We start from the raw sequence: 22,755 nt of genomic DNA on the forward strand, positions 1-22,755 counted from the left end.
TCTGGATTTGCAGGAAAGAGTGATTCTAGGAGGAGGTCCAAGGGTGGGAGAAGGCAGGAAGAGCATTGCAAAGTGGTTGGAGGATTTGGCCACGAGGGAGTCAAGTGACCCTGGAGCAGACAGAGTCAGCACAGGGGTGAGGCTGGCGGAGGGGGCGGAAGCAGGGAGGGAGGCGGAACCTAAAGGCAGGGGCTGGGGGCAAGGGAGAGGAGAGGAGGGAGGGCAGGAGGTGGTGGCATCTCGAGGGCAACACAGGGTCGAGGGGATGGCTTATGGGGACCTTCTTGGTATAGCCAGCGAATGGGTGGAAATAGTCGGGATTGGCCTTTCAGAGAGCCTCTCCAAGCCTCTGTCTGCAGCAGCAGAGCACATAAAGCCTGGGTACACCTGTCACCTGCACAGTAAAAGGCAGCTCAAAGCAGAAACTCTGAAGATGGTCTGGGTGGGCAACTCCCTAACCATTATAACCTTGGGCTAGTTACCCTCTCTGCGTCTCAGTTTTTCATCTGTAAAGTGGGGAGAAGAGTAATTAATCATCACGATAACGCTTCCATCCTGGTCCCTGCCAGGCACTTGTGCTGCATGTGCATTTACCCCTCAGTCCTCACCAGGGGGCTGCCGAAGTGGGTGTGGTGAGGATGAAGCAAGTGAATATGCACAAAGCGCTTAGAGTCGTGCTTGGCACGCGGTAAACACTAGCTAAGCGTGCAGTTATTCATGTGATTGTTCTTATTATTCTGCATGAAGGAGGGAACGTCAAAGCCCAGGAGACCGTCTGCTGTATGTAGCCCGCAGACATCTCCAGAAGTTCTGAGGACGGCAGCGGATTTGGACTCGAATGTCAGCTCCATGAGGAGAGGGATGCAGCGGTGAGCAGGCTCCTCAGGGCCAAGACCATTGCCTGGTCCATAGGGACCCTTGGGAGATACTTGTTAAATGGATCAGTGAGAGAACCGAGGAAATATTGGAGCCAATATTGACCCCATCCCCCCATCTGCTGCATCAGTTCCTTCTAAGACCCAGTGACCAGCCACCCTCTGCTGGCACATCTCACCCAGCACGTTCCTCTGAACGGTTCCCATGGAAGGCCCTGTCATTTCCATTCCATGGTCCTGGCTCTGCCCTCCTCCAAAGTGGAAGGTGGCGGACCTCCCTGAATCTCCTGCCGGCCGAGTGCCTGTCACCTCTCGCCTGGATGGGGACAACAGCCTGCCCTTGCCCTTGTCCGCCGGCCACCTGTTCTCAACTCAGCCCCCAGAGGGATCCTGCTAAGAAGTTGCAGCCGGTCTTGTCCCACCTCCATCTAACACCCTCCAGGGGCCTCCAGAACAGAGGACAAGCTAAGGTCCCTTCAGGGCCAGTGAGGCTCTCCACAAAGCACCTCCCACTGCCAATCTCTCTCTCCATCCCAGAGAGAGATATGCTGACAGTCCCCGACTGTTTTTGTTTTTATTGGTCAAGAATGCTTTACAAAATCCGCACACACGTGTCCACACACATACACCCCCCCAGATGCCTGCCCTGGGTTGGCCTCCCCCTGCCCTGCTCTCTCCTGGCCTCACCCAGGGACACCTGGCCACAGCCCCTCCAGGCTACCAGTGGAGGAGCAGAGAGAAGGAACCTCCTTTCTGGCTTCCCTGCCCAGAAACAGGGGCCTGTCCCCCACCTGTGGGGGAGCAGGTGGGAGTGACGGGGAATGGGAGCGCCCCTCTTTTCTCCTTCAAACTCCCTGAGTCGACGGTTTAGGTCCCCAAGCACCACAGCTGCTAAGGCCTTGGGATCATCTTCTAGTGGAAGCCTGCCCTTCCCCATATTGCAGCCTGGAAAACGGAGGTCCAAAGAGGAAGGATGAGCCTCCCCCAGGGCACTGTGCTCCCCCGGGGCACAGTGTTGGTTGCCTGTGGAGCAGGGGCTGGAACTCAGTTCTTCCTGGCTTCTGGGAGGTCAGAAAAAACCCTCTTTGACAGCCAGGGCCTGGGGCAGGAGGCGGCCCTGGGCAGCTGAGTGAGCAGCAGGGTCTGGCCAGCACTATAAAGGTTTGCCAAGGGTGCCCTCTGTGACTGCCCGTGTGGCTTGCTCGGGTATACAGTCCGGGTCCGTCAGGATACTGGTGGATGTACTCAGCTGGCGTAGGGAGTTCAGAACAGCTGGGGAAAGAGGTGGGGGGGGAGAGAGACTTTCTGGGTGGGGCCCTACCCATGGATGCTCCAGATAGAGGGATGGGGAGGTGCTGGTCTGACACACTGCCAATCAGCCCCTCCCAGGACCTGTCTGCAGGTGTCCTGGTGGCCCATCTGAAGGCCTGGTGGGATGACCAAAATCCTAGGCTATATCGAAGACAGACTGGACCAGGGGTCTGAGCAGGGTGGAACCCCCTGCCCTGAGGCCTGGACACTCTGCTGGGTGGGCAGGTGGCTCACGTACTTGGCCGGAGAGCAGGCAGGGAGCAATACTGGTCCAGCCAGGCCAGTGAGGTCTGGCGGAGGCTCTGCAGGCTTGCTGTGGACACCATCCCATTGAAGGACTCGAACAGAGGCCGGATGAGGATGCTGAACTGGGCCCAGGTCAAGGAGCAGGCCTGTCATCCAGCTGGTACCCTCACCCACTTCAGGTGCAGCCCTGACAGCTGGCATAAACCAGGGGAAGGGTCTGGCCACTCTCTAGCCTTGAACCTCAGGGACCCTGACTGTAGCCGCCCCTCCCATCCTGCCAAGGGCCACCAAGTGCTCTGGCTCTCAGCCGCTCCCCCAGCTCCTCCATGGCCCTCCTTCTGGGCTGGAGTATCCCCCATCCCTGGGCTTCCTGTCCCGGCTCAGTCTGAGGCTTGACTAGGTAAGGGAGTGAGAGATTCGATGTCTTCCCGAGGGCCCACCCCAGTCATGTCCCTCAGAGTTTAGGTTCTCTCAAACTGTCCCTGGAACTTTCTGAGGGTAGGGCTGTGGTCCCCCCACCCAGGGGCTCCCCCTCAGTTTCCCTCTGCTCCCAGCCCATCATTGGGCAAGGCTGCTGGCCAGCGTGCCAAGGGCATGGAAGCAGGGGGCAGAACCAGAGCCCCGGCCCTGGAGCCGTTCTGAGAGCCTGCCTAGCCTGGGGAGTGGAGCCTGCGCTGGGCACAGCCTGGTCTGGCCGAGTCAGGATACCACCCAGAACTTCCAGTTATGCAGCGTGCGGGTCCGGACATAGTCATCGAACATGTCTCGCATTTGGTTGAACCGCTGGTGTGTGATGGGCACCCCGGTAGCAGGCAGCTGCTGCTGGCACAGGCTGGGGGCACGGGGCGGGTCAGGGGCGGGGAGCCAGGCAGCAGGCCCCCGCTGTCCAGTGCCCGCAGGGCCTCCCCCAACCTACTTGATGGCGGCGTTGAGTTCCTCGATCTGGTCCCGGAGCTGCTGAGCCTCCTCCTGCTTGGCCGCGCGCTCCTGCTGCAGCATGGTGATGTACTCAGCCGTCTTCTGCAGTGTGGTGGCCTTGCTCATCTGCGGCAGCACAAGGCGGGCTCAGGTGCCGGAGGCCCCCCCCCCCCCGCCCCCAGAGACCCACTGGGCCAGGAGGAGGAGGGAACCGGGCGTGCAGAGGGCCCTGGGGTTGGGGCTCGGGTGGGAGGGTCATGAAGGGGCCGTGGGGCTCCAGGCTGCGGGCTCACCTTGAGGTTGGGCTGGGTGCTGAGGGTGCTCACCAGCCCGTGCAGCGTGTCAAACCCCAGTTTGATGTTGAAGCGCCGCTTCTGCTCCGCCGAGATGTGTGTGATGCGCCGGTTTTCGGTCTGGGGGGCAGAGAGTGGGGTGAGCCCAGGAGGGAGTGCGGGAGGGCCTGGGCGGGGCAGGGAGGGTGCAAGCAGATCTCTGGGTGAGACAGGGCGCCACCTTGTCTGACCGGCCCCGGCCTGGGATGGGTTGAGAGGGAGAGATGTGGATGCTCAGAGTCCCTGGGCCCGGCGCCAAGTTGAGCTCCCCAGACAGCCGCCGCTCACCACCTGTGCCAGGGACAGACAGACCCACAGACAGACCGACACAGGGGACAGGGTCCCATTGCCCTGTCCCTCTCATCCTGGCCCTGGCCCTGGTCCCCCCTTCTTCCTTTCTCTCCCTCCATCCCATAGAGCTCCCCGATCCCGGCAAACCCTCTTTACCGCTGGGTGCTGGGGGTGAGAGCCGCTCCACTTTGGGGACAATCAGGGGTCTGGGAGGGGCCAGGGTGGCCGGGCCCGGAGGTGGCCGGGGTGGTGTCGGGGCCGGAGTTGGTGGGAAGAAGGTGCAAGGGAAGTCAGGGACTGTCTCCTGCTGGGGTGGAGAAGGGCAGAGAGTCGGGGTGAAGCCCCAGGACTCCTCCCCACCTCCCATGCCCGTCATCTTACCGGGGACCCTGGGGACCGAAGGAGGGGGCCAGACGCAAGTGGCGGTTCCAGCGGTTGCTCAGGCTTGGCTGTGCACGGGAAGAACTGTGAGGGCTGCTGGGCCCCCAACCCCATCATGTCCCCAGTCCCATCCCTCCCCTCGTAACAGCCAGTACCCTTTTTGGGTTCGGGGCCCCAGTTCCTAATTCCTTGTTACCTGCCCCTTAACCTTCACCCACTGCTCCCACAGGCTCCCCACTTTCACATGTGGTCCCCTCTCCTCCCGCTCAACTCACCTGCTGTGAGCAGCTGTGTGAGGCAGGGGTTGTTGCCCCCGGCAGTGGCAGTGGGGCTGGCAGTGGCAGGGGCCAAGGTGGGGGCACTGGGCTTCCGCCCCCTAGGGGACAGGGTGGGGGGCTTGCCTCTGGGCCGTGCACTTTGGGGCACCGTGAAGTGAGGCCCAAAGGGGGGCTCCGAATACCCCAGGCGTTGAAGGTCTATGGGAAGGGGGGCGGGGGTAGGGCCTGGGCCCGGCTGTGCAGTGGCCGGGAAGGCTGTGGGCGTAGACAGTGGGGACACTCCCAGGGCAGGAGGGATAGTCGGGAAAGAGAATCTGGGAGAGAAGAGAGGCTCTTCCTGGAGCATAGCCGGTGGGGGCACCATGGGAGGGAAGGGGGGTGGGGGGCAGGGCTCCAGGCCGAGCCCCTTGGTAGGGCTGGGGTATTGGATGAGGGGTGGGGCTGCAGGAGCTTGGGCTTGGGGTGGGAGCTTGGGCTTGGGGTCTTCAGCAAGGAGGAAATCAGAGCTCAGGAAGGCACTGGAGTCCAGGGGGCCAGGGCAGCTGCTCCGAGCCTGGTTGGGGGGACAGAGAGCAGGGGAGAAAGCTGGCCTTTTTGAGGCCTCCCAGGAAGCCTCTTGCCCTGGCTGAGCTCTGAATGAGGCACTGGGAGCGTCAGGAGCAATGACCCCTGCCCTCCGACACACACACACACACATACACACACCCCAGGGAAATTATAATCTAATGAGGAAAAAGAGTAGAACACATTTATGCACAAATTAGGCATGAGAAAGAGCACCAATCTTCTTGCCCATCCATTCCTTCACCAAATAACTGATTCATCCATCCACCAACCCGTCCATTCATCCATCCATCCCTCATCCATCCATCTATCCATTCACCTACCTATTTGTTCCATCACCTACGAGCTAGCTCATCTACCTATATGTCCACCAGCCCACCAGGTACTAACCCATTCACCAATCCATGCAACCATCCATGCTTCCTTCATTCACCCAAACCCACCCTTAGCCCATCCATCTACCCACCATCTATACAGTCACCAGTCAAACATCCATCCACCAGCCCATTTATTGATCTACCAAACTATTTATTCATTTATGAATCCATCCACCAGCCTGTCCATCCAACTGACCACTCACCTACCTATATGTTCACCAGCCATGTAAGCATCTCCCCCCATCTACAACCCGTCCATCTATTCTTCAACTCACTCCTCCATCCACACAATAATGCATTCACTTGCTCAATTACTGGGCAACCATTGACCCAGTGCCGGTAATGTGCTCGAACGGTGCTAAATATGGAAGATGCAGTGGAGAGTAAAGGAGCTTCCAGCAAGGAGCTCACTGTCTAGCCAAGCTCTCAATGAACGACAGTAGGGTCTTGAAAAGGCTGGTGAGGAGGGAAAAGGCATCTAGCCAAGCATCGGGGGGCAACATCTGAACTGGCCTGGGAACTGGCCATTTCTGACCCAAAATGGTAGATGCACTGCTTCCTAAACACACATGTGCAATTCAGAAGCTTCTGGTCATGCTTCTCCTCCCATCCGGCTTGCCCTCTACTGGTCTCTTCTGCCCAAACCCAAATCATTCATTAAGGCTCAGAACTGCCCTCTCTTCCAGGAAGCCTTCCACGAGCAACCCAGCCCTCGGTGGTGCTGTGCTCCACGCTCCTCTGTCCTCAGCTTCCCTCCCACAACCATCTTGTCAGATCTGCCTCACAAAGGTCTTTCCTCCGCAGCTGAGCCGTGCCCTTCTGGAGGGCAGAGATGGGGTCTCGTTCTTGGTGGAACAAGCATACCCAGGAAAGTGCCCTGAGCACCTCCTGGGTGTAGACAGGTGAGCTGGGCAAGGCTGGGTGGGGTGAGGGAAACTCACCTGCAGGCGGTTATGCCCTGAGAGCTGGGTCATGCCCAGAGAGGCGGGGGGCAACTCGGAGCCCAGGACCCCACTGCTAAGGACGGGATCAGCCATGGGGCCGAAGCTGGGGGGCTCAGGGAAGTTTGAAGGTGTAGGCGTCTGTGGGGGGCGGTAGTTGGTGAAGAAATCTGTAAGTCAGACACACAGGGCGGCAGCCATTAGTGCTGAAGCCACGGCTGGCAGCAGAGGGCTGGCCCTGTCCCCAGGCTGGGGCGGCGGGGGGGGGGGGGGGGGCTGCCACAGGAGATTGTGAAACTGGGAGAGTTTCTGTCTCACTCAGGGGAAGCAGCAGCAGAGGCTTGGGTGGGATGGGCCTGAGTGGGAGACAGCAACGGACCGTGTGGGGTGTCAGCAGGACCTTTGGAAGCAGCCCTCCCACCGAGCCCCACAACTGGCTCCTGAGGCCCCCCCATCCCTGGGCCTGGGCCCCCCAGGCCTTATCTGCTCCTATTGCCAGCTGCACTGGGAACACAGAAGAAGGAGCGGTTCTAGAGAATGCCAGGGCGGGGTGGGGCCCAAGGGGAGGAGGGATGGGATGGGAAGGGCAGTGGTGCCAGGAGGAGTTCAAGGAGTGAGTTAGGGGTGAGAGGTTCAGAAGGTCAGTGGGTCTGGAACCAGCTGGGTTTATTAGAAGGCCAGCCAGTAGGGCCACAAGGGTAGCGCCCAGAGGCAGGGTGAAGGGGCTAAAGGGGTCAGGGCAGGGGTCGGAGGATGGACACAGAGTGAGGGCAGGGGTGAGGGGTGCTGGGAGGCCCAGAGGAGCTGGCGGGAGGGGGCAGCCAGATTGTTTGAGGTGCAGGTTGTGTAAGGCCCAGGCTATTCTGGTTTTGGGAAGCAGCTGCCTGCGGCCTGACCACATCCCGGGCCCGGGTGCCGCCCGCCCGCCCGCTCCCTTCCGGGCACCTTTCTCTGACCCTGACCAGCCTTCTGTCTGCACCAGCTCCCTGGGCCTCCTGGGCTGGTCAAACACGATTGACCCTACCAGCCTTGGGCAAGCCCCAGTCCCCCAGCCAAGACAACTGGTCCAGCCTCCCTCCCAGGGGCCGCCTCGAAGGAAGGCTGGGAGTGGAATGGCACAGCTTCAGACTTGAATCTGACGGGGTCTGATTTGTGCATCTTCTGTGACTCTGGGGCCCGTTTGTTGCCGGGTGGCCGGCTCTGTGTCAGTCTCACGCAGCACCTATCTGTCTGCCTCGCTGTGTGTCTGTCCTCTGTCTGTGACTCTGTCTGAGTCTGCATGTACCTGGCCTGGCGTGAGGTGCTCAGCTTGTATGTGCCTGCCCTGTGCCCATGTCTGTGTGTATCTGTGTGTCTTTCTCAGCCACACAGTCAGAGAGGATCTTCTCGCTGTCCCCCTGCCTCCCTTCAGAAGGACTAAGTGGTAGAGGGTGAGTGGTCACAACCCCCCAGTGACCGTGAGCCTCGTCACTGGACTCCTTTAGGCCTGGCCCCAGGATGCTCACTGCTGCCACTCGCCTGCCCCCCAGAATCCAGCGGGGCTCATGGGGCAGCAAGCGCAGCTCACTCCCGAGCCACCGCCATTCCCTCACCACGGCTTGTCTCCAGCCCCACTGTGGGAGAAGTCACTTCATAGTCCTAGCCACCACGGAGCCCTCCCCAGCCTGTCCCCCCCACTGACCTGCCATCCCCCAGCCCCTCTCCTGCCCCACTTGTTCCCTCCCCCAGCCTCTTCCCTTCATAAGCTCCCACCTCACCAAGCCCCCTCCCTAAAGGGAGTTAAGGCCCCCTCACTGGGTTTTCTTTCAATCGAGGAGCTCTTGGGGACAAAGCCCTGTGGCCCTGGTGCTGCCTGTCCTCCCAGGTCAAGGGGGCTTTATGAGCCACCTCCCTATGTGCTCACACCCCTTACTGTAGGTGGCCCTCGCTGGCCCCCACCAGCAGCCGCCTGGCACTGAGAGAAGCTGCTTCCTAGCTCCAGCTGGTCAGGATTTGCCCAGAGCCAGGAGTCGGGGTGGCTGGTCCTACCTGTATCAGGGGTCTGTGTGCCCAGACAGGGCTGCTGCCCTCCCAGGCTGGTCTGCTCCCAGGGCAGTGCCATCAACACTTCTGTCCCTGCAGCCCCCACCACACCCCCAGGCAGGGGTGGGAGTGGTTCCTCATTCCCTAGTCCCCGCCCCAGAGGCCTCCACCTCTGAACTGATAGGCCCAGGACGCTGTCAGTTAGGAAGGAGTGGAGGGGTCACCAGAACAAAGCCTTTATCCCAGGAACCCCCACTTCTGCCCCCAGGCCTCGGCTGAGACAGGCTGATCCCCAGCCTGCCTCCAGAGGCCCCTGAGTGTGTGACGATCGGGCATAGTTTCCAAGGTCTACAGCCAAGTGGGGAAAACAATGCGGGAAAAGGCGGCTATGGAAACAAAAAGAGACATCTGTCCACATGTGCTACACAGACCTCGTGTCCCTAGACGGACACAAGAAAACAGTGACTGGTGGCCCTGGGGGTCAGGAGAAGGAGGGAGGGCAAAGGACTTCCTTAAAGAATGCTGTATGAGATAAGACCCCTGAATTTCTTAAAAGTAACGTAGGAGAAGTGGGTGAGGTCTAGGATGGCCAAGACTTGATAAATGTTGATGTTGGTGGTGCTTTCCTGAGGGTTCCTTGAACTACTTCCTACCTCTGCGTGTGCTTGAAGTATGCTTGAAACGTTCTTTAATGGTTTTTAAAGTGAATTATATGAATGCTAATAGGTAGACCCGAATAACGGAAAAGGATCAAAATCTCTCTCCCTTGAGGGAGTTCCAGCTGCTTTCCTGGGAGCTCCCCACAGCACGCAGCCTCATGCCCTGGTCCCCTGGCCCCTCCTAGGGGCCCTGCCTGGCCTTGCTCTCACCTGAGGCCACACCAACTGCATCGGAAGGCCAGACAAAGGGAGACCAGGACGTTCCCTCAGAAATCACCCAGATCATCTGCCCTCCCAGAGGGGCCGGGGCCTGAGGCCTCAGTCAAACTGGGGATTTCCTCCCACTGACCTCGCTCATCCACCCACCCGGAGTGGGGAGATTGCCGCACCTGAGATCTCCATGAAGTCATCCAGGCTGGGCTGCAAGGGCGTCAGGTCAGGCTGGATCATGTCAGCATTGCCGACATAGGCTGGAGGGGGCAGCGGTCATGTCAGGAACATTAGGGTAGAGTGGGGACACAGTCCCTGGCCACTCTCCCTTGACTGCCTGGATTCCCACAGGCCTCCCTCCCTGGTGCAGACACTCACCGTCCTCCGGGGGCAGCTGCAGGGGTGTGGGGCTGGGCTGAGTCGTGGTGAAGAGTGTGTCGGAGATGTCGGACAGAAAGCAATCGAGATCCAGAAGCTGCCGCCCGCCGGGCTCCTCCTCTGGGCCCCCCAGCAGCACAGGCACCACGCTGGTGAAGAGCTGCTCGCACCATCGCTCCGGTGGCTGCCACCCCCCTTCCGCCTAAGGGGACAGAGGCGGTCAGCAGCCCCAGGAGGACCCCACTGCCCCTGGTCCTTCCATGCAGCCCCCCGCCTGGGGGATGAAGTGGCTGGTGGCACAGAGGGTCCTTCTGCATGGCCCCCGCCTCTCTCCTCTCCAGGGCACCTAGTCTGCTGCCTGAAAGGCTAGGGTCACCCCATTGGCCTCTAACAACTACCCCCAGGAGACAGAGACAGCCGGCTGAAGAGGTAAGAGTCCCTTCCGGCCCCGTACATGTTTCCCTGCATGGGACCCCACTTCTTAGAGCCCTCTGTTTCCCCATGCCTCCCCATCAGCTGCTTAGTCAACCAGAAGCCGTGGGGTCTCCCCACCACTGGGATCCAAGCCTTCCCTTCCCAAGGGCAGACGAGCAGAGGCCCGCGGCCACGCCCACGCCCCTCCTGCGCACCCTCACCCCGCCCCTGCCCCGCCCACCCAGAGGGAAGCCGCCGCCTTCTGGGTCCTGGGAGCACCCACCTGCTTTGGGGCCAGGAGATCCCCTTCCCTGCTGGACTTGCGGAGCTGCAGGAACACACAGACGTGGACACGGGATTCCTCGTCCCCTCCTCCACTGCTCCCCCCAAGGCCTCCCCGATTCGCGAGCTCCCCCAGATCAACCGGATCCCTCTTTTCCCCTCAGGCGCTCTTCCGCCGGGGGAGGAAAGGAGGCCCTGCGCCCACGCGGTGGCGCTGTCAGCCTGGATCTCAATGGAGGACTGGGTCGAGGGTTGGGGGGTGCCCCTCCAGGGCTTTGGCAAGAGGCGGTGGCCCGCAGCCCCAGGAGAACGGCTCCCCACTGACCCGCTTCTTGTAGTAGATGCGCCACTTGTGGTATTCGCGCATCACCACCTCGATGCGCCGCTTCCAGTAATTCCCCTCCAAGATGACGGCCTGGGGAGAAGGGGACTCAGTGCAAGGGGGGCACTGACCCCACCCCTCACCCAATCTCCGTCTGGGCCAGCCCCTCCCACTCAGCACGAGGGTCCTCCCTCCTTGGTGGGGCTTCAGGTGAGCGGTCCAGTGGTCTCAGCTACCTCGGGTTTCCGATGCTCATCAGCCTCAGGCCCCTGCAGGGGGGTCACGAAGCCACACACGGGGCTCTTCCTCCGCTCCACATCTGAGAGAAAAGGGCCAGATCAGAGGTGCCCAGCTCCCTCATCTGCCACTCCAAGGGGACTGGAACTAAGTACCACACTATGAAATCCTGCCTAGCCTCTGATTCTCAGATTAGGTGCTACCTCCGCCAGGAAGTCTTTCTGCTTGCTCTAGCTTGCCTAGATCGGCCTCTTCTGTGTGACCGCCACATCCCCTCTGCCTCCCTTGGGAGCCCAGTAAGTGTGCAGGCAATGCTTGCTGAATAGGATTGTGGGACCACAGAGAGTGAGGTGCCCCAAGAAGGCCCTGATCAGACGGGCAGGCTAGAGGTCCAGAGCCCTGGCCTCTGCTTCAGGATGCTCAATTCCATTGCAAAGAACCACCCCCAGCCACTTCAGCCCACCAGCCTGAGCCTTTGCCTGCCTCCTCCACTCCCATCCCTGGATCCACCCTGACTTCTCTACAGGCTCTTTGGCCTATAAACCAATTCCAGGCCCTCGTTTACCTCTCAGATGTCTCTCTTTGCTTCCCAATGAGCTAACTTCTTCCCATCATCCCTGTGCTTTCCTCTCAAACTCTGGAAGAGCCGTCACTCACCACCTCTGCTTCTGCCAGTCTCGTCGCCACCTCCTGTATCTCAGCATCTGCGCCCACCACACTCCACTGACCCAGCTCCTGAACTCAAGACCCTGGCCCTCCCCTGTCCCATCCTCCTAGACCTTGGCTGCAGGGTGCTCCCTCCTCTCTAAGCCCCAGAACCTTCATTTTGTCCTCCTGCTTCCCTGACCACTTTTCACTGGCCCTTCTGCCAGGCCCACCCCCTCAACTTCTTTCATTCTGCTCCTTTCGAATTTCAGCACACCTTCCTGCTGCCTGTGGAACCACCACTAGGATGTCTTAAAACATCAGTCTCGGATGTTCGGGAACTCCCTTTTCAAACCTGGGCTTCCTCTGGACTTCCAACTCTACCTCCCCGTCCCCAAAACTCCCCACCATCTCCTGGCATTCCCATCTAATCCATGGGATTAACCATTTCAATCCCAAGAATGTGTGACGTTTCTTCCACTGTCCTCTTCCCTCCATATTCTGTCACCCCCTGGTCTGGTGTCGATTCTCACCGGGACCTCCTTGACTCCAGCCTCATGTGGTCCAGCTCATCTTCCTGCTGTGAACACATCAGTTTCTAAAGCACAGTGTGGGCCTAAAACCCTCCATGGCTCCATGAACCCCAAAGACAAAGTCACATCCCTTCTCTTGGCTTCCAAGCCCTGCGTGACTGGCCCCTTTCCAATCTCTGCTTCTTTGGCCTTTCCATCTCCTTCATCTGCCCCACCTTGAAGCCAGACAGCTTTCTGCCCCAGTAGCGCTCTGGTTTTATTCTCCATGGAACGCCCTTCCCTCGTCTGAAACTCATGGTCCTGTGCCCCCTCACTCTCCACCCTGCCCCAGACATGTCTCTGCCCGCTGGCCTGCCTCCCAGGAGTGAAAGCAGGAGCTACGTCCTTGAGCCCCAGATCCCTGCATCTAGTACAGAGCTTGGCACACAGCAGGCCTTCAAAACCTGGGGACGCCCTACTCAGTGCCTTTTCCTGGCATCTTGACATAGAGGACTTCAGGGGTATCTGTGGGGCCCATGCCACCTCAGCCCACAGCAAACCTCCTCTGGGACAATTGTCATGGAGGAGGGGGACCACCTGAACATGAAATTTTTTGGGACCTTCAGCATCATTTACAAAGTTCTGTCCTAAAGCACATTCTCCAAGACTATCCCTGTGGGATTTGGGAGGCGAGTGGTATCCGTTGCTCAGTGTGGTTTGGACAGAAAACAAAGGAATAGGTCCTTGGCTGCATGGGTGCCCAGGGGTTAGAGCAAGGAGGGTCTCAGAGTCTCTGCCCCCGGCTTCCCAGTTGAGGATATGAGCTCCAGGACAAAGCAGGCTTGCCCAGCGGCCCCAGAGAGTCAGTGCTGAGCAGGCCTGGCCAGGCTCTGCCCTCCCCCACCCAGTCACCTTGTCCTCTGGACAGAAGGGCAGTAACCACGTGGCTTCCTGGGGCTGGGACAGGCTTTCTTTAACAATGTAACTTCATCCATTCACGCAGCATCCTAGCCCCCTGCACTTATGCTGGGACAGAAGCTGGAACAGCGTGCCCAGGGGTGAATCAGGGCACTCCCAGCTTAAGGGAGAGAGCAGGGCAGTGCACACATCATGGGAGCTAAAGCAAAGTGGGCAGTCTGTCCGGGCTGCTCTGGGCAACGAGAGGAAATCAAGACCATTGGGGAGCAGGGGAAAGGAAAGGATCTCGGAGGCCAGGAGCCTGCTGAGGGGCAGCAGGTGCCAGGGGGATGAGCCAGGCAGCCCTCCAGCAGTCCCATCCCCCCCTTCAAAGCTTTTGTGCTCAGGAAGGAGGGGGAGTCCTGACATTCGTTATAGGCCAGCTGTGTGCTGTTGTTATTGTCACACTAATAGTAAATCCCAGCCGCTCACCTTTCAGGGAGCCCTTGTGTGTGTCAGGCCCTGTGCTGAGATATGGACCATCTGTCTCTCTGGAAACTCACGGCAAACCTCAGCTGTAGGATATGTGATGATTCCCACTTTACAGATGAAGGAGCTTCAGTGAGGGAGGCTAGGGGCTTTCCCAAGGTCCCAGGTTTGCTAGAACTTGACTCAGCCACCTTCTGACTCTGTGCCTGGGGCCCTTCTGTTAACTTAAGCCACAGTCTGGGTGAGGACACCAGGGTGGCATCAGAAATTCCTTCTGCAGAGAGAAGGGTTTGCATCCCGTCCAGCTTTGGGGGTAAAGGGTAGAGGGTGAAACCTCAGGGCGGGGTGGGAGGGTGAGGAGGGTGCTGACACCTTCTCCCCCTGGCCTATCAGCCTCCTGGTTTGGGCAGGGCCCCATGAGCATTCTCATGTGAGGGCTGGAAGCTACCCAGCTGGGAGCAGTGGAAGGAGCGCTGGGCCGAGCTGGAGAGCCCTGAACTCACAGCCAGCCACAGCTCTGCTCCTTTTATGCTCTGTGACCCCGAATAAGTCACTCACCTTCTGGGCCTCACTTGCTCGTCCATCAAATAGGGGTAATAAGACCTATCTCCCAGGGTTGTTAGGAAGCCTAAGTAAGATGATTTATGAAAGTGCCAGGCACTTAGACAAATAGAAAACAAACAAAAAACACCAAAAAAACCCCTCCAAACCAAAACAAAACCCACTCCTTTTCTCTGCATGAATGGAAGCCAATGGGGCCAGTGCAGAGGATACCATGTGAGGGCCCTCCCGGGCTGTGTGTTCCCAGCTTAGCACAGCCTTTAATTCTGAGGCAGGACCTTAATGAGCTGGACGAGGTCTCGGCACAGGACCACCTGGTCTGAGGCCTCTCAGCTCTATTGCCTGCCATGGTGGGGGGAGGGGGCAGGTAGGTGGATTTGAACCCCCAAATGAATGACCGTGACCTCCTCAAGGGTACATCAGATTCAACCATTATTTATTAAGCACCAATTTCATGCCAGGCCTGTTTATACCCATTATTCTCATGCCAGCTGTGAAAGTTGGGACCCTTGGCCTCACATTATAGATGAGGAAATGGGTTCAACTTGCCTACAGTCACACAGCCAGCAAGGAGCAGAGACAGGGTGGGAAATCAGTTCTGGATGACTCCACGAGCAGAGTCCCTTCCATGCACCACATAGCCTCTCTGGGCCCTTGCCCCCCAAATCTCCATGGGGGGCACCTGATGGAGGTTCAGTAAGGACTTCAATGGGAGGCAGGATTCTCAGTTTACCCATTTGCAGAGTGGTGTGATTGGCCCAGACAGTGGGGTGGGGTGGGGAGGCGCGGTTGGCACATGGCTTGTGGAGGTTCCCAGGCAGGGGATCGATCTCCTGATTGCATTGTTCATTTGCTGAGCCAAGAGGGAACTCTGGCCCTGATAGGGTTGAATGTCTCTTTCTACCCTGGCATTTGGGGCACCTGACGACACTAATGGGATGCAGAATGGGCTGTGAACTGACCCACCTTGGGACATCCAAGGGGTGACACCTGCTAGACCCACCTTCACAGTGGAGAGTGCCCTTTGGGACACATTCCCCAAGACCCTCTGGGAGTCAGAAGCTGCTGAGAGGTCCTGATGCTGGGGCCCTGGTGTCCCCTGAGCACTCCGCTGGCGCTGGCACTGCCCCTGAGGGCCCTGGGGGTTTCGGGGGCAGCCCCGCCTCAGCCCTCCTGCTGGGGCCCTCGGTGCCCACTCACACTGGATATACCAGGCCCTCCAGATGGCGTTGTTGAGGCGGATCTTGTCCCGGCACAGCAGCTTGAGGCCTTTGAAATTCTTCCACTTGGGAGAAACCAGCTTGCCGCTGTCAGAGGGAGAGGGCTGGGTCAGGGGGGGCATGAGAAAGAGGAGGGCTGGAGAGGGCTGGCTCCATTCTCTTCCCATGCACTAGGCATTCATCTATGATGGGCAATTTGAGGGTGCCCCCAAATCCTGCCCCTCACTCTTACCCGCCTGAAATAGCTACGCTGAGAGGAAGACCTTTAAAATGCTCTCTCAGGCCGACCTGCTGAAACCTATTTATCAGCTCAGTCCTCACACCAACAGTACCCAGCGGCCTCATAGGCAGCTGTCTTGTTGGCTAAGAAGGGGTCTCGCCTGTTTCTTACTGATGGAAACGAGGGTCAGGAAGGAAAGGGGACTCACTCAGGCCCTGTGGCTTTTCCTCCACCAGTCCTGCTGGCCCCCTTAGGCCTAGAGGATAGATAAGGTCTTTCCAGGTGCAGAAGGAGGCTCTTCACTAGAGGCAGGTTCCAAGCAGCTGGCCGCTGCCTTTTTCCTGCCCTTCTGGTGTCTGCCCAGCCCAGAATCCCAGGATGGCAATCTGGACTGAGCTGGAAGATATTCCCTTTTGGAGAGGTGCATGCAAGACAGTAGCCACGAGGACCCAAGGGAAGGCAGCTAGGATGGGGGAGTGATGGGCAATTGGCACATAACCCTAACTCTGACCCTGACCCTAGTAGTCAATCAAATCCACGAGATGGAAGGGCTCTACCAGGTGAGGGGTTTGACTGGGCACAGGTCGAGTCTGCTACCTTCAGGGAGCTGACCTAGGTCAGGTTGTTCAAGGTCTTAGACCCTTGCTGGTCCCTCCCTCCCCCTTCCCTCCCTCCTCATGGTCCACAGCTAGGATCATGCACCAGTCCCCTCTGGCCCACCTTCTCCAGCCCTCGCCCACATAGAAGGCTGAGGCTCCAAGGCTTAGTCTTTCAGAATGCCAGGCCTGCTCTCTCCAGGGGACTGTCTCATCCCGGAGGTAAGGGGTGGGGGGTGTGTGTGCAGTCTGACTCCTGTAGCCTCTTTAGCGCACCGGTCACCGAGTCCCCTCTCCTCTCTGGTCTCCAAGCTCCTGTGTTTGCTTTGGGGTGGGGGAGGGGGAAGACTGCCACCCCAGGACATACAGGCCTCATTACCCAAATAGAGTACATGGCCCAAGTGCCCAGGCCTGCTGGCTGGCCCCCTCCCTCCTAAGTTAGATAAACACCATCTGTCTAGTAGGGAGATGTGCCGGGGGGGGGGGGGGGCACTCTAATACCTCCTGGGCCAGCTTCTTTTGTGGCACCTGGGGGCATGCCTGAGTGTGTTGCCCCAGCCTGTATCCCAGCAACCTCCCAGCTCACTCTGATCACCCAGTGCCCCCCTCCCCAGCCTGCCTACCCTCCCTCCTCCATTTCCCTGCTGAGATGACAGGTAAGGTTGACAGAGCTGGGACAGTGACATCCAAGCCCAGGAGGAAAGGATTTGGTCTGTGCTGGGCCTGTCCGCTGGAAGGGGAGGTCTGGAGCAAAGACTGTGGCCAGGGTTCAAGAGCTTCTTATGACTAATAGAAATTCTGGAAATCTTGAGGATGGGATGAGAAAAACTCAGAACACTCCCTAGCGCTATCCCTCCCATCTACCTTGCGGAAACTCCCTTAGAGTCTCCCTGATAGGGTCCTGCTCCCTCCCCACATCCCTGAGGCCATTCTTTCCAGAGCTAGCCAGCTCTGACCATGAACAAGTGTTTTCTTGGAACTTCCAGTTCCTGCCTCTCTGTGGCTTCCACCCACGGAACCATGGAACACGGGCCTCCTCCCAGTGGAGCAGCCGTCTCTCTGTCCACAGAGCCCTGCTGAGGATGAAAACTGGCCAGACATCCACAGGTGTCCTTTGGGTCCAGCTGGCCAGTTCCTCCCAGCACCTCTGGAGGTACTCACTGACCCTTCCCTTGGCTTACTCTCTTGGGACACCCTGGCGTCCTCAATCCTCCCCCCTCCAAGGAACCCCTGTTAGGGGTCTTCAAGGGTTACCACATTATCCCAGGCTGAGCCTCTGTTTTTCTCTCTACCAAATGGGAGAATCCAAAGACTCTGCTGGTACTAAGCCACTTGCATCCCTGACGCTCAGGCCCCCACCCCGGGCAGGCCATAGAGATCGTGTACTCTGTGTTTAGGGAGAAAGCCCAGTTCTCTCTACCCCAGCTGCCACTGAGTGGGGGTCCCATCAGCTTCCAGTCAGCCTCCTAGTGGAGTGTGCTCTGTCCCCTGCCTTGTCACCTCTCCAGAACCTCCCCTTTTGGTCACCCATGGTCTGGGATGGGGGGTGGGCATGAGCCAGCCCAGGGAGAGCAGTGTACAGTACAAAGCAAGAAGCTTAAGTTGGGAGTGGGTGGGAAAAGGGGGAGATCTTGGGGGGGGGGGTCTGGGGAGCGGGGGTGCCCACATCCGGTGGACCATGACCTCAGGTGCCCTGTCCCAGGAGGTCCCGTGATGTCCCAGGAAGGGAGGGAGGAAAGGGATGGGAATTTGAACTTTCCACACTGGACTGGTGCTCTGGATGATCAGATTGCAACATGACCTGGGCCTGGGGCCAGAGCGTGTGTGGGCCAAGGTTACAAAGCGTACAGCCAATGGGGTCGCGGCTGGGCACCGGGGTAGGGGGCGGGAAAAATTCCCCCGCAATCCCCACCTCAGCTCCCACTCCCAGGCAGAGCAGCAAGTGCCGGTCTGTAGCCAGCAGTTCTCAGAAGAGGAGGAGGAGCAGCAGAGGAAGAGGAATATTTGCACAGAGAAAAGATCAAGGCCGGGCCGATCCCCCTTTCTCCCCTACGGTTTTTCAGTTGATAATTGATCCTGGCCCCTCCGCTCTGGGGAACTTTGCTCCAGGGCAATGAGCCAGGACCCCGGTTCGCACCCTTCCCTGAGAAGCAGGCGTGGAGCTGGGGCTGGGCGCGGCCTGTGTGCTCTGCAACATGCCAAGCAGGGGTCCCAGACAGCATTAGGCGCTCAGACTCCAGGGACGACCTAGGGAGGGGAGCCCAGGCCTCCCAGGGACCAGCCCCCCTGCAACCCTCAACACCCTCTGCTTGTCCACGGCTGGGAAACTTCGAGCTGAGCCTCCCTGGGTCCCAACCGAGCACCCTCCAGCCACCTTTGACCTAGCAGGTCAAGAACAGGTGTCCCTGCATTTGGAGGGTGCAGGGTGGAGGAGATACTGGGTTTCAGTCACCTTGGCTATGAACTGGGACAGTAATGGGCATGAGGAGTACCAGGAGGGTGCAGGAATAGGGTGGGTCTGGGCCAGGGCTGCTGCAAGCAGTTGGCTAGAGTGGCCCCTGGAGTGGAGGGTGGGATGTTAGGACAGCCTAGGGTCCTGGGAGCGCAAGGGATGCCCTGGCATTTCTTTGGGGGCTGAGGGGTCGGGAGGTGGGAGGAAGGTCTGCAGCAGGCCTGCAGAAGTGGAGGTGGAGAGCAGGAGGTCCCAGCCCTAGGGAAGGAGTCATGGTGGGGAGGAATGGGACCCAGGAGGTGCAGCTGGGCTGGGTCTGAAAAAACTCCAGGTTAAAGTGGAGGGAGGGTATCTAGGATGTGGCCAGAGTCTCTGAGAGCAGCCGGGGACCAGGACTTGGGGCCAGGTGGGGGTGTCCGGGGCCCCAGCGCGCGGTCCCGCCGTGGAGGACCGAGGCCGTCGGCCCCGGAGCTGCCCTCACCTGTAGGCCAGGCTCATGCACTCGAAGAGGCGGGTGAGTGTGGGGTCGATGCTGCGCGGCCCGAAGTCAGCGAGCCCCAAGGGCCCCTCCTGGTCGCGCCGCCGAGTCAGGGAGTCGCTGTGCGGGGACGACACCATGAAGTGACCGCTGTGGATGACCTGCGAGCGAAGCAGGCCGCCCGCGCTGCGACGGGTACTCGGGTCCTCTGAGTCTGTGTCCGAGTCTGAATCCGGGCTGGGGACGAGCCGCGGGCCCTGCAAGCCCGCGACCAGACCTGCCAGCGCCCCGGCCATGGCCATCGCCGCCGCCGCCTCGCCTGGGCTCGGTGCAGCTGCCCGCGCCGCCCCTGTGGCCAGACCGGCGCCATTAGCATAACCCCGCCCCTCCACCGGATAGGTCGCTCGACGAGGCGGAGCCTCGAGGCGCGCGGGTACCGACCGGGGTTCCTTCAATTAGCATAATCAACTTGTCAGGTGTGAGAGAGCGCCTGCCCGACCCGTGGGTCTGGGGTTTGTAAGAGGAGGAGGTCCCTACCATCCTTCCTGTCTTTCCTTCTGCTGCAACTACTTAAGAGTCCTGATGGGCCCGCCCCTCCTTCACTCAAAAGAGGTCTCGAGAAGAGTCGTTCACACCTGGGCCTGAAAGCACCTCAGAGTGAGGGATTCCTGCTTCCAGGGGTGCTCTCCCTTAAAGCCCCTTATTAATTACTGCCCCCTGCCCTCTCTGATCTACCAGGTCACATTCACTCCCTCTCAGTCCTCCACACAGCTGGAAGCACCCATCTCTCTGAAGTCTTGTGTGGTCTGCCTCCCCCAGTGACTTTCCTTTTTTTGCTTTCTTTTTTTTTGTTGTTGTTGTTGCTGTTGTTGCCATTTCTTGGGCCGCTCCCGCGGCATATGGAGGTTCCCAGGCTAGGGGTTGAATCGGAGCTGTAGCCACCGGCCTGCGCCAGAGCCACAGCGACGCAGGATCCGAGCCGCGTCTGCAACCTACACCACAGCTCACGGCAACGCCAGATCCTCAACCCACTGAGCAAGGGCAGGGATCGAACCTGCAACCTCATGGTTCCCAGTCGGATTCGTTAACCACTGCGCCACGACGGGAACTCCCTTTTTTTGCTTTTTAAGGCCGCACTCAAGGCACATGGAAATTCCCAGGCTAGGGGTCGAATCGGAGCTACAGCTGCGGGTCTATGCCACAGCCACGCTGGAGCCAAGATGCATCTGAGACCTATACCACAACTCATGGCAACACTGGATCCCTGACCCATGGAGCAAGGCCAGGGATGGAACCCACATCTCCGTGGATACTAGTCGGATTCTTTTCCATGGCGCCACAGCAGCAACTCCCCCCAGTGACCATTATAATCATCACTGCACCTGCTCAGAGGGCAGGCCCCAGAGTATAAATCCTGCCCGCTGCTGGGGTGGGTACCAGTGGTAATGGGTGACAGCTGGCAAGGCAGAGCCTTGGTTATCGTCCTCTCGACATTCCCCAGGCAGGCCATCTGCTCTGAGCCCCCTCCTCTCACTAACCCTGGGGGTCCAGCTTTGTGTTCCTGTTTCTGAAGGCCCATTTCTCATCCTGAGGAGACAAACTAGGCTGTTTGGTCTGGGGCATTCACACCGGTCACTTCCCTGGCACCTTTAAAAATCCTCAGAGGTGGGGTTATTGCCCCACATGAGAAGAGGCTCCAGAGTCCACAGGAGTGGAAACAGGCCTGGTTTCAACACAAGGACAGCCAAAAAGCCTGGTCTAGACGAATTCCAGACTTCCCACCCAGGGCTCTCTGGGTGGGAGGTGAGGGGGGTGGACGCAGGCCAGGCTAGAGGCTAATGCTAAGTTCCCTTGGCTTTGCAGAGGGTGTGGCCATGTCAAGTCACAGGAGGGGACAGGGTAGAAGGTGGTCAGCTGGGGACTGGAGGCTTGGAAAAGGTTCCCGCACACTTTCTTCAGGCCCATGGCAGGGTCACACAGCTCCCGAAATCAAAAGGCATGCCCTGAGGGCTCCTGGAACAATTGAGGTGCTGAAATGGTTACCCAGGCTGGTCACAGGCCAGCCCTTCCACCCACTATGTCCCTTGCACAGGTTCCCTCTGTCCCTGACAAACAGCAATCTCACGCTCCCAGGAGCCCCAACTGCCCTGCTCCACTGGCGCCCTACTGCTCTCTGCAGGGGGTGCACTCTCCCTGTCCATCTCTGCCTAATTCTGGGGTTGCTCAGGTGCCCACCTCAGCCTGCTTCCTCTGGAGGGAGGGCCATCCCTATGTGGCCCTTTCAGGGTTTATGGCACAGCCTTATGTGCCTGTCTGACTTCTCCCCTGGCCTGTGAGCCCTGAGGCAGAACTGTTCTTACAGTATCTGAACCCCCACGGTGGGTACCCAGGGACTTGGGGAATGCACTGTGGGGGTAGGGGGAGGAAGCAAGGCCTCCTAGCTTCAGTGGCCCTGGCTTAAGCAGACAACTGAATTGATCCTTGCTCTGCCACAAATTCCTTGAATGACCCTGCGCAATTCTCTGTCTTACTGGGGATCTGACGCTCTGTAAAATGAGGAAGTTGAATTTAGCGATTTCTTAGGGTCCTGCAACTTTAACCACCTCGGTTTTAAGTCCCTGCTATCAGCATTCCAGCTCACCTCTCTGCTCCTCTGGTCTCCTGTGCCCAGGAGGAAATCTCGGAGCTGTGGTCTGTGGTTCAAAAGACCTTCCCCTGATCTGAGTCTCAATAGGGTGGATTAGCTCCCTCACCCCATGCCCCTCTCTTTCTCAAGTCATCAGTTGGCCCCCCACAGGCATCTGTACCCCACTTCTGCCCTCCTCAGGACCTGATAATACCTTTGGAGACCTGGGCACTGAAAAGAAGATCCCCTTGCATATAATTAAAAACAAAGCAGGAGTTCCTGCCTTGGCTCAGTGGAAATCTGACTAGTATCCATGAGGATGCAGGTTTGATCCCTGGCCTCACTCTGTGGGTTAAGGATCCAGCGTTGCCATGAGCTGAGGTGTAGGTTGCAGACACGGCTTGGATCTGGCGTTGCTGTGGCTCTGGCATACATAGGCCACCAGCTACAGCTCCGATTCAATCCCTAGCCTGGGAACCTCCATATGCCAAGGGTGCGGTCCTAAAAAGACCAAAAAAAAAAAAAACAAAAAAAACTACATTGTACAATAAATAAAAGGAAGTCCCAGATAAACAACAAGGATCTACTGTATAGCACAAGGAAGTGTATTCAATATCTCGTTAAAACCTACAACGGAAAAGAGACTGAAGAATATATATAAAACTGAGTCATTGTGCTGTACACCTGAAGCTAATACAACGTTGTAAATCAATTACACTCAATTTAAGAAAAACAATTTGACACCAAAAAAATACAAAATGGGATTTCTCACTGTGGCGCAACAGGGTCAATGGTGTCTTGGGAGCGCTGGGACACAGGTTCACTCTCCAGCCTGGCACAGTGAGTTAAAGACCGGCATGGCCACGGCTGCAGCTTAGATCGAAACTGTGCCTCAGATCTGATCCCTGGCTAGAACTCCACATGCCTTGGCGTGGCCAAAAAAGAAAAAACAAAAACAAAAACAAAATGGTTACCCAAGTGAATTTTGGGAAAAGAAAAATTGATTTATCTGAATAAAAAA

The 22,755-nt window shown here is 58.5% G+C and overlaps 1 protein-coding gene across 7 annotated transcripts; it reads right to left on the minus strand.

The window, feature by feature from the left end:
• Positions 1 to 1,435: 1,435 nt before the first annotated feature.
• MLXIPL (MLX interacting protein like) lies at positions 1,436 to 19,449 on the minus strand. Of its 7 annotated transcripts, none has more exons than XM_047779859.1 (17): positions 19,112 to 19,449; positions 15,343 to 15,449; positions 11,038 to 11,120; positions 10,805 to 10,894; positions 10,481 to 10,525; positions 9,784 to 9,985; positions 9,585 to 9,665; positions 6,515 to 6,684; positions 4,630 to 5,185; positions 4,355 to 4,422; positions 4,130 to 4,280; positions 3,864 to 3,973; positions 3,644 to 3,763; positions 3,349 to 3,476; positions 3,141 to 3,264; positions 2,425 to 2,554; positions 1,802 to 2,147 (listed from the first exon to the last, which is right to left on the minus strand). In XM_047779859.1, the coding sequence occupies exons 1-17, from the start codon at positions 19,408 to 19,410 to the stop codon at positions 2,029 to 2,031; spliced, it is 2,583 nt and encodes an 860-aa protein (XP_047635815.1). In that variant the 5' UTR covers positions 19,411 to 19,449; the 3' UTR covers positions 1,802 to 2,028. The 7 variants fall into 7 exon arrangements, with proteins under 7 accessions (XP_047635814.1, XP_047635815.1, XP_047635816.1 ...); XM_047779860.1 differs by having other exon boundaries at positions 1,899 to 2,147; positions 3,864 to 3,883; XM_047779857.1 differs by having other exon boundaries at positions 1,899 to 2,147; positions 3,864 to 4,277.
• Between the last annotated feature and the right edge of the window lie 3,306 nt (positions 19,450 to 22,755).

The sequence above is a fragment of the Phacochoerus africanus genome, chromosome 5 (genome assembly GCF_016906955.1).
Source record: "Phacochoerus africanus isolate WHEZ1 chromosome 5, ROS_Pafr_v1, whole genome shotgun sequence".
Classification (NCBI taxonomy): domain Eukaryota; kingdom Metazoa; phylum Chordata; class Mammalia; order Artiodactyla; family Suidae; genus Phacochoerus; species Phacochoerus africanus.

Coding starts and splice junctions, on each gene's coding strand:
- MLXIPL (XM_047779856.1), bottom strand. CDS start 19,410: ATGGCCATGGCCGGGGCGCTGGCAGGTCTGGTCGCGGGCTTGCAGGGC. Junction 10,526..10,804: donor GCATCTACTACAAGAAGCGG/GTCAGTGGGGAG, acceptor GTGTTCCTGCAG/CTCCGCAAGTCCAGCAGGGA. Junction 9,666..9,783: donor GCAGCTGCCCCCGGAGGACG/GTGAGTGTCTGC, acceptor TGCCCCCTCCAG/CCTATGTCGGCAATGCTGAC.